At 45.3% G+C, this 10,488-nt stretch overlaps 1 protein-coding gene across 2 annotated transcripts; it reads left to right on the forward strand.

Annotated features, from left to right (window-relative positions):
• The first annotated feature begins 1,326 nt into the window (after nt 1-1,326).
• On the forward strand, nt 1,327-9,394 carry WBP2 (WW domain binding protein 2). Of its 2 annotated transcripts, none has more exons than XM_014286753.3 (8): nt 1,327-1,458; nt 3,188-3,296; nt 3,837-3,972; nt 5,517-5,609; nt 5,894-6,010; nt 6,237-6,359; nt 7,503-7,579; nt 7,755-9,394. In XM_014286753.3, the coding sequence occupies exons 1-8, from the start codon at nt 1,400-1,402 to the stop codon at nt 7,806-7,808; spliced, it is 768 nt and encodes a 255-aa protein (XP_014142228.2). In that variant the 5' UTR covers nt 1,327-1,399; the 3' UTR covers nt 7,809-9,394. The 2 variants fall into 2 exon arrangements, with proteins under 2 accessions (XP_014142228.2, XP_055582293.1); XM_055726318.1 differs by having other exon boundaries at nt 1,356-1,463.
• The last annotated feature ends 1,094 nt before the right edge of the window (nt 9,395-10,488 follow it).

A 10,488-nucleotide genomic window follows, 5' to 3' on the forward strand; every position in this document is an offset into this window, starting at 1 on the left:
AGGGCTCCTCTACTTAATGAACTTGTACAATTGTTAATTTTTTTAAGAGTTCCTTCTGCTCGTGCGCCTGGAGGCAGGAGATTAGACCCTTACGGTAGCTTTGCAAACGCTGCAGGTATTTTCCTGCTCCCAGATTCCCAACAGACAGACAGACACGATCCCAACTTGTTTATAGGGCGACTGGTTATTCCTTCCAGTTTAAAACTCTTCAATATAAAGGAGTAATTTTAGGACACGTTTGATTCCAGTATGGAGAGCAGCCAATATCAGGCTCAAAAATCCATTTGCAAGTCTGTGAAACATGAAACGAGCATCAGATGTGAATTGAAAAATTGTTGGAGCAAGCATCTCCGCTGTTCAGGGGGCTGAGCCTCATTTTATGTGCAGGACCACCAGGTACGTGGGGTGGATTTTTATTCTGCTCTACCAAACATCTGAATTCTGCCCTGCCCACCTCCTGGAAGTCCAATTTCATCTCCATTTCACTTAATTCTGGGCTTTTCCCTGGAAGATCCTGCCAAACAGCGTTAAAAATCACTTGTGGTTGCATGGGATGTGTGAACATCCCCTTCTTACATGCAAAACTGGACAGCCTCCTAGGGAAAATGTTTTATCGGCTAGTGAGAGGGCCAGGAAATGTCTTCAAGATAAAAAATGAGGTGCAAACCACAGCAAAATACAGTGTTTTAAAACAAAATGTCAATGCGGATGCTGCTGGGGGGCTCTGTGAGCTCCCACCCATGAAGCAGCGCTGTGCCAGCGTGCCCTTGCGAGCAGAAAAGCCAGAAAAAACACTGCCAAGTTCAGGCAAGCTCCAAATAATTTAAATCATTTTATTATATATGGTCAGCAGGACATGTAATCAGATGATTAATGCGTTTATAAACATGTTATGAGAGCTCTCCCAAAAAGGAGACTGACTCTTTGTATTACCCGTACTGTTATGAGTTAGAAAACTAAGGAAGCTTAATTGAAGCTGCATTAATTCATTAATTAATTGAAGTTCGAGGAGTTCAGTAAACTGATTATAAATCATGGTGGGAGAGGGACGCTGTGAGTCTCCTCAGGGGTGGCTGGGCTGGAGACTGCAGCGGGTGGGCCTTTGTGAGGGGACTATGCAGATAGCGAGGGAGATGTAGATAGTGAGGAAGGGTTGCGGACCCGGTCTCAAACCGGGTCAGCCGCCAGCCCACCCGCCGGGCGCCATGACACTGCCCTCCCCTCCTCAGCAGAGTGTCATGGCGCCCGGCGGGGGACCGCGGCCTACAACTCCCAGCATGCCCCGCGCGGCCAGTCCCGCCATGCCCCGCTCCCGCCGTGGCGCCCGGCGGCCTTTTCCCGCGCAGGCGCACAGGGCGCTCGGCGCTGTGAGGAGGAGGCGGCGGCGGCGGCGGCGGCCATGGCGCTGAACAGGAACCACTCGGAGGGCGGCGGCGTCATCGTTAACAACAGCGAGAAGTGAGGTGCTATCCTCTTCTCCCCTGATCCGGCCGCAGTCGCCGGGGGATAGCCGGGAGCTGCCTTCCTTCCCCTTCAGGGGGAGCGGTTGTGCGGGGGAAGAGGCCCTGGGGGGGAGAAGGAGGGGGTGGTTTAACCCTCTCGGTTCTGTCGTGGCTGTGCTTGTTTTCCTCCCTTTTCCTTACGTATCCCCCTGGGGCTTCTCGGGTTGAGCTCTGCTAAGCCTCAGTCGCGGCCACCCCCCAACCCCTCCCCCCCCCCCCCCCCCGCTCCTCTCTGCAGCCTGCCTGCCCCCCTGCCTGCTGCTGGCCCATGCAGCTGGCCCCAGCCCTTTCCCCGAGTGCTCAGGGAGGGCTGGCAGAGCTCAGCCCCCAGCCAGGTGATTCTGGCCTGCACCCAAGCCTCACCCCTTTCTCGCCGCTCAGTGCTGCGGGAGCGCTCGGGTGCTGCAGTGTGCCTCTGTTCAGCAGCTGCCCGCTTGGGAAGCGCTAGTGGTTTGGTTTGCTGGGATTTTTGCGCACACACCCCCTCTGTGTGTTTGGAAAGGAGCAGCAGAGTTGGGTAAAGGTGCTGGGATATAACCATGGAAACGGAAAGCCTCCACAGAGCTGCCTCTGCATGGCAATGGGCTGCTCTCGCTCTCTGTATCTGCCAGTGTTCTTCAGTTCTGACGTGGCAGTCACCTGCTTCTGGGACAAAGGAGTAGTTCACTCTTCAGGGCTTCCTTCCATGAGGCCAGTTAAACATTAGTATAGGAATTCTGCGCCTGACTTCCATTTGGGATGTGATCCTTCTTAGAAGAACTTAGTACGATCAACTCTGGAGCTGAAGTCTGCTTTCATTGAAAGGAACAGCCGTGGCAGCTTAATGTGTTACTGTTCGCAGTTGTCAGCCTGTCTTGAATCAGGGGTTGCCTCTGGGGCAGCAAGGGGTTGTTTCAGCTGATACGCTGTAGCCTGAACAGAGCTGCCAGCCCCTGTGCCCTTCCAGAGCTTTGGCTGGAGGGACAGGTACTTGCTGGCAGAAGGGAAGGGCAAGTGACTGAGGATAGTAACACGTAAGCTGCCAAAGATAAAGGTGGTGGAGGTTTCTCCAGCTTTAGGGATTAGAGTTAACACAAGTTACCTGCTGTATCTATGCAAGGGTGTTGCACTGGTTTTAATCAGGTCAGTTTCTAATTGAGAATCAAGGAGTCAGTGCAGACAACATGGGTTAATGAAGTCTAGCAGCAAGAGAGGAGAGTTCCTTTTGATAATATTTTTGTGACAGAGGTGCTTAAGCTGTGGTTAGACCTTCAACAGCTGTGTTGCATAAGCCAGCCTGAGCAGTTCCTGCTTCAGCAGTCCTTCCTCCGCTGCGTTACTTTTGGTGAACCAAATTAGGGAACTGATCCAGAAGAAATGCAACACAATGTAAGAAAAATAATAATAAATATATTGCAGTCTTGATCAGTTCAGCTGACTAGCTTCGCTGCCTGGCTACGCAGACAGTGGTAGCTGTGCCAGCACACTGAGCAGGGAACACAAGGTTGACAACAAGCAGCCAGTACTACTGAAGTTGTTACTACCAACAACAAAAAAAACAAGCAAGCCAGACTGATTTTGCCTGCCAAGCACTGGCCTGAAGTTAAAGGCAGTTTTGGTAGGTCAGTAAACTTACATGCATATGGTACTTCTGCCTTGAACTATAACACTGTAACACCGTGTCTCTTCTGTCATCTTCTTTGCAGTGTTTTGATGACCTATGATCACATAGAAATTACCTTCAGTGATATCGAACCTATGCCAGATGCCTTCAAAGGGACCAAGAAAGGGAGTGTTTTCTTGACTCCTTACCGAGTAAGTAGTAGAAGGCTTTATCTTGTGTAAGCAGATAAGGGTTCTTTGCGATTCTGTATTTAAATGTCCTCAATACACGAAAGTCAGGATAATCTACTACCCCTTGAAGTATGGCTCATCTTCTCCCTCTGGGGAGCATTATGAATTCATTGCTTATCCTATCTATTTGTCAAAAGATAATAAATCTGATTAGTTTTTATGCAGGCAGCTGTGTAGTCAGTCCATCAGGCATCTTCAAGATTGGAAATTAGCAATGGTCTGGAAATGCTCGATGTGACAGCACAGCTACTAAATCACAGCTGTGTGGAGCAGCGAGTTCTCTGGAAGCTGGGAGGAGTATTATCTGAGCAGGGGTAGTCTTTTCCTGGAAGGCTTTATTCCCTTGGGGCTTCAGTTTACCCTTGTGGCTGTTTGGTGTAGCTTTTGGCTTGCAGAACTGACTAGGACCTTCAGTCCATTGGAAAGTCTCTTCAGATAATAAATGGGGGCTGTGTTTCTTGTTTGTTTTGCATACCCTTCGTAATGTTGTTTTCTTTTCAGGTTATCTTTGTATCGAAGGGAAAGGATGCTATGCAATCTTTCATGATGCCCTTTTATTTGTTGAAAGATTGCGAGATTAAGCAGCCTGTCTTTGGAGCAAATTATATCAAGGGGACAGTGAAAGCAGAGGCAGGAGGTATGTATAGTACAGATGTATGTTCTGTATCTTGGTTCAACTGCACAATGTAACTGAAATTGAGAAACGGACCAAATGGGTTTTTACAGTACTGCTAAAATATGTTTCTTTCTTTGAAATGAGCAGTTAAAAATATTCCCCTTATCTGTTCCCTGGTGCAGTTACAATGAACAGATCTGCAACTGATCTCATTCCTGGCCTCTGCAAAACACTTAAGTTCAATCAGCCAAGTGATCTCACTGAGTAAACATGGGAGCAGAGTCAGCACGAGTGAGGATGTCATTTTGCTTTGGTCAGTTGGGGTTAACCGGTTAATTCTGCATCCAGGTTCTCTTGTGCCAAAGACTCATGATCCTTTCTGGATCAGTCTGAGTTTTCAGGTGCAGGTTTCGAGAGCGCTGTTCTCCATCATTGATTTCTTTTGCAATTCAAGGGAAGGAGTGCTGTTGCTGTGGTGCATCTTAGCAGTAAAAATGACAGTTGGAAAAGAAAATCTTCTAGGGGCAGTTTCATATTAACGTTAAATGAGAAGGTTGTGGTAGACATTTTCAAGAAGGATTTTTTTTAATCACTGTTCCATGCCTCTCCTTTTACCAGAGGCACAAAGTTCAGTGAACTCTTCCATTCCTGGCTGCATTTAGTCTGTTAGGTGTGGCACTGAAATCACGGTGCGGCGCTTAGGAGACTTCAGTCTATAAACCTGAAATTGGTATTGCAGCTTCTGTATAGGAGCAGAGCGGGACCATCCAGTGTGAGAGGAAGCCTGAGCAGTAACAACAAACTCTGTAAACTGAGTGAAAGGCAAATGGCTTTAGCTAAATCTTTGTGAATTTTCCCCAGAGGCCATCTCTTGTAATGAGAATGTTGCTTTAACAGCCATGAGAGTCTGGTTTAACTCAAGACTCTTCAATCTATGTGTCCCTCTTCCAGCACTGACACAGCTTCTGCTTTGATGCATTGTTGTGATTCTGGGCTGTGCATGTTTTTCTTTTTTTAGTCTGTAATATGAGATGTCACTAATTTTTTTTTTATTATTACTATTATCCTGACTTGAAATATCTTCCATGGACTCTAATGGATTTATGTGGACCATGTTTTTCATTAAGCTCTTTGCTTCATTGGGCATTCAAACTCCCAAACTAATTTATAACTGACAGTTAGGTGTAGTTGCAAAGGCTCTTTAGCAAACGGGATTAACAAAATCCCTGTCTTCTGCACTAATCTTGTACAAAGCTAGAGCAAATCCAGTGCTTCTGATAGCTTGGTCTGTTGGCAGCTGGTGTGGTAACAGGCACAATTTTAGAAAGCTTTTGAGGGTCTCCCTCATTGATGTTTCTTCTTCAGGTGTCCCTTGACCTGAAAATACTTTAATGGGAATTTTTCTAATAGGGTGATTCTGCCACTTTATCAGCACTTTTTTTCTTGAATCTTTGGGATAAGCTCTTTAAAGAATTATGTACAGGGCATCTGTAGATAAAGCATGGAAGCTAAATAGCATCAAACAGCTTCTCCTTGCTTCTGAATTCTGTCTTCTCTCCCTGCAGGTGGTTGGGAAGGATCTGCCACGTTCAAGATGACCTTTTCAGCTGGGGGTGCTATCGAGTTTGGGCAGCGTATGCTGCAGGTGGCATCACAAGGTATGGGAGTCTGGTAGCATCTGCCAGACAATTCTGTATTTCAGGAGGCCTTGCCTTCATCTTGCAGCAAGGGCAGTTTCAGGTTGCAATAAGTTGGAATCAAATCCATGCAAATTTCGGGCTGGATCTGGAACTTGCTTTAAAAAAATACTTTTTTCACATCCAGTGAACAGTAGATTTATTGGGATGGAGCTTGTTTGTTTTTTACGTAAGGATTCTTTAAGTTTGTATGTTTGGTGCAGGCTTGATGTCTTGATGAGGTCAACTTACCCTTAATTTTCCAGTTTCCAGAGGTGAAGTACCCAATGGAGCTTATGGCTATTCCTATATGCCAAATGGATCCTATGCATTCGCACCAGCTGCAGCTAACGGGGTCTATCCATACCCACCACCTCCTCCTGGTAAGTCTGGGAATTGAGGATGGGGATTATTCTAGTTAGCAGGAGTGAAAATAAGTACAAGGGGGAAGAAACACAAATTTTACTTAGTCTTTTAGATTGGATCTGATGCATTGTGCAGATTTTGTCTCTGAGCTTAATGGTATTTGCCTTTGGCTTGTTTTGGCTGGATGCTGTGACCCACCCAAAGGAGTTAAGTCTTTTCCTCTATTATTTCCTTTTCTGACAGAGTTTTATCCTGGCCCTCCTGTGGTGGATGGAGACATGGGTTACATGCAGCTTCCACCCCCGCCGTACCCAGGGCCCATGGAACCCCCTGTCAGCGGTCCAGACCTGCCTCCCACTTCTGCAGGTAAGGGGTGTGTTCGGGTGAATTAGCTCACAACAGTTCTGTTACTCATGAAACAGACATTGTTTCTTGTCTGTTACCTCTTGGAAAATTTAAGAGTCAACTTAGAAGCTCTGCTTAGAAGTATAAATTGTTTAGGAGAGGGACTGGGGAGCTCCCCTCATCTCCAGCCTTGTATGTCCAGCTCAGCTTGGAGGCCAGCTTGGTTCTATTTGGGTAGATACCATTAGCAGCTATTTTTGCAACTGGATTTATTCTTGTGACAGAAAAAATACAGTTTGTGATTCTCCTGTGGTGGTAATTTTGCTCTGCTGGATGAATAGAAAGAAATTCATGGTGAAGTGTTTCTGGTCCATTTTAGTTAGCAATTATGGCTTTGGTGAGCTTTGCTCCCCTTTCCCCTGTTTCACTCTAACCTGATTAATTTTGCTTAATAAGAAACAGCGGAATAGATGATGGAAAGGAGCTGGGGAAGTACAGTCTCATTTTCACTCATTTGGGATTTATCAAAATGATCTTGAACATGGTCTTAGAAAAAAAAAAATGAGCTTTTGTGGTTGGCCACAGATCTCTCACAGGTAAGGATATTTGTCTGGGTAAGGATTTAACTTCTCTCTTTGGTTTGAATAACCAACCAATCGTCTTTGAACTATTATTTGGAAAGTGGCACTGATCCAGATGGTTGTACAAGATTTTTGTTTTCTGCAGAAACAGAGGATCTGGATTATCTTCATAAATTGCCATCTTTAAAGCATGAATCCCCTAAGCTGCTATAAACTTGTGCTGATTTTTGTTTTGTCTTGTTTTCACTCCCAAGAAGGATGGTTTGTTGACTGTCTTTTTAAGGGGTATTGCCTGTATTCAGGCGAAACAGCTGCTATTGTTTATTTGTTGGCTAACAGGCAAGTCCCAGGTGACATCTCCAAACTAAATCTTGGTCTGTTTTACTTTGGACTTGACAGTCCTGTGGCAACTGGAAGAGGTAATGTTCAGTTGTCCTATTTGTTGCAGCTATTTTGCAACTTGCACGTTGATCAAATAGTGCTCTGTTAGTAACACTTGATGACCAGGAATACGTGGAGTTTTTGTTTGATTGTAAAAGTTCTCTGTGTGTCGTCAAATCTGTAACTTCTCTTTCTGTGACAGCTGAAGCGAAGGCTGCCGAAGCCGCTGCCAGTGCTTACTACAGCCCAGTCAACCCACATAACGTCTATACACCCACGGTGAGTTCCTGTATCATTCTGGGTTTGCAGTGTGAGCCCAAGTGTGTATTTAGCAGTTCTTTTTCTCAGTGACGCAACAAAGTTTGTCTGAATTGATTTTGGTTTTTTGGGGTTGGTTTTTTTTTTTTTTTTTTTTTAGCCATGGACTGATATTCTTTTATTGTTTTTATTTCAGGACCAGCCACCCCCTCCTCCTTACTTCCCACCAGAGGACAAGAAAAACCAATAAGCTAACACAGAACTTCTCCACAACTCATTGCTTTCTTACTTCCCATTTTGGCAGAATCTTGGGGCATGGTCCATAGCACGGAGGAGTAGAACCTTCCCCCAGGGCATGTAGTTTTCATGGACTCTAGTGGTAAATGTGCAGAGCAAGGGGAGAGATTTCAGCAGCCTGGGTTACCTCGCAGAGCTCTGAGGGTTTCCTGCCCTGCTGCAGTATTCCCTTCTTCCTGTGCACGGCATCACTTGAACTGGAGGTTCTCTTCATCTGTGATTGTTTCCTTTGTCTGTTTCTTTTGACACTTTAATTATACCTCTTTAGAGTAAGCAGCTGCTCCAAACTGATAATTAACATACTCATAACATGGGAACAAGGCTCTTGGAGGGGTGGGGGATGTCTTGTACTTAGTGTGCAGCCAAGAGCATCTCTGGACACAGGGATGTCTCTGGGTATTCCACTCAACCCAGACTATCACATCCAACTTGTCCCTCTCCTACCAAGAAAGGGCTTCAAAAGGGAAGCTGTGGGATCCCAAAGGAAATAGATACCGATTACATTTTTCAGATATCTATTAAACTTCCTTGGTTTTCTTAGCTTAAGTCATCCCTGACAATGGTAGCAAATAATCTGGTAGCCCTCCAAATTTTCGTGCTGTGATGATGCAGATAAGCTTCCCTTCTTAAGAAAACACACTACTACTCGTTACAGGGTTGATTAGTAGCATCTAACTAGTTATAGATCATATGGGAACACTAATTTTCTGTTGGTCTTTCTTTTTTTCCGGTTAGATATGTGGGCTTGAGATCACTAAGTCCTGAATATTCTCTTTATAGTCTACAATGCACTTTTTTTTTTATTTTCTTCGCTGTAACACAAATTACACTTTTTGGCCAGTGAAGCATCTTACTGCTGTGATTTAACTGGTGAATTAATAGCTAATAGGGAGAAAAGAGTTGCTTCTGCCCTGGAAGCACTTGAGAGAATATGCAAAACGTTGAAATAAGCTGTTAGGTACAACTGAGCTGCTCATTGGAATGTTGTTTAATGCTGTTAAGTGTTCCTGGATCCGCTGTGAATTTACTTCCCAGTAACTTGAATGTGGGTTCCTTGGACTGAGGATTCAAGCGTTTTCCTTCTGTAGCATTGATTCATTGATCTCATTAGCAATGACTCTAGTGTGCAGAACCTCTGCGGGACTGATCAGAATCCAGGTTGTAAAACTTAGTGCCGTGCAAACCTTTGCACAGATTGGACTTTGCTGATGTCTGACAGCTGTGAGAGTGAAAACCCTTCCCAGCAAGTGTGAAGAAAGGTCGTGTGCTAGGAAACTGCCGAGACTTGCTGCATGCAGCCTGCTTGGAGAGAAAAATGGTCCACCTCTTGTTTTCTTTTTTTTGTCTAGCTAATTAATCTAATTGCTACTGTCTGTGCACTGACTTTTCTAGAATTGCTACTGCAGTGATGTAAAGAAATGGTTATTTTAAAAAATATATTTATTTTGAAAATGTTTGATTAATATATTAATGTGAAATGACTTTTGAATGCAGATTTGTTTTGCCAAGACTGTGAAGTAAAAAAAAATCAGCTCAAAACTCAGGTGTTTGTGCATTTGTGTGCATGTGAGCAGGCAGACTTGATGGTGACTTGGTAGCTTTGGAAGGGGAGAGGGAGAATTAAACAGCAAAATCACTTGGATTTTGTTCGTGGCTATTCATTGGTGACACTAGTTGCTTGATTTCTCTTGACTGACTTCGTGAAACTAAAAGAGGATGTTAAAATCTAAAAAATGCCTGTTTTGCAATTCCTGTTGTAAACCAGTGAGGCAGCTGCTTAACACTTTACCCAGATGTGTTACCCAGATGGTTTTCCCAGACCGGTTATCCTTGTAAAAGTTGCGACCTGTTACTAGAAGTAGTAGTTGAGGGAATTAGCATAGTTGTTGCCTCTAAAATATAAAATTACAGATTGCCTCTAATTAGAGACATCTTTTTTAAAGTGTGCTGAGATGCTGGGGTTGCTCTGTTCAGTTAGGACTGAACTCTCCTAAGGTGGTGTGGGCCACCTGGTAGTGCTTCTCCCTGGAGAAGTGGGAGTTGTTACTCATGGGCGTGCTCCAGCAGCAGGGCCAGAGCTGTTACTCCTTAGGTGTGAGCAGAGTCAGGTGTGTTGGTGTCTCTGGGCAGGGCAGGGAGGCAGCGTTCCGCACCGGCTCTGGTTCTGTGGTTACCAAGAGCAAACGAGTCTCTGGTTTGCACTGACGTGTCAAACGGGAGTTACTCAGAAGCAGCTCTACAGGTAACATCCCAACCTTGCGTGGCTTCATTCCTCTCCCCAGCTGCCTTCATTCTCTTGCACTCCTGGATCAGCTGGGGCCGACAGCTTCCAGATCCTGCTGGCCTACGTCCCTTTTGACGCTCATGTCCTCCCGCGGGGCTGTTTTACTGCACTTTAAGGCTGGCTGAGGCACTTGGGTTTGTTTTCTGTAGCAAAAGGTGGGTGGAGAAGGAAAACGTTACGAGGTAAATGTTACAGCCCAGTAGGAACCTCATCGATCCTGGTTTGTGAACTAAATGACTTCTCGAGGTTTCCTGAATCCCATCAGTCCACTGTACGATGCTGCAGGATCTGCTGTACCAGATCTGTTCGGTTGTAAAATGGCCCCCAGTTACCCACTGCTCCCAGACAG

The sequence above is a fragment of the Falco cherrug genome, chromosome 1 (assembly GCF_023634085.1).
Source record: "Falco cherrug isolate bFalChe1 chromosome 1, bFalChe1.pri, whole genome shotgun sequence".
Lineage (NCBI taxonomy): Eukaryota > Metazoa > Chordata > Aves > Falconiformes > Falconidae > Falco > Falco cherrug.

Coding starts and splice junctions, on each gene's coding strand:
- WBP2 (XM_014286753.3), top strand. CDS start 1,400: ATGGCGCTGAACAGGAACCACTCGGAGGGCGGCGGCGTCATCGTTAAC. Junction 3,297..3,836: donor TTTTCTTGACTCCTTACCGA/GTAAGTAGTAGA, acceptor TTTTCTTTTCAG/GTTATCTTTGTATCGAAGGG. Junction 3,973..5,516: donor AGTGAAAGCAGAGGCAGGAG/GTATGTATAGTA, acceptor CTCTCCCTGCAG/GTGGTTGGGAAGGATCTGCC.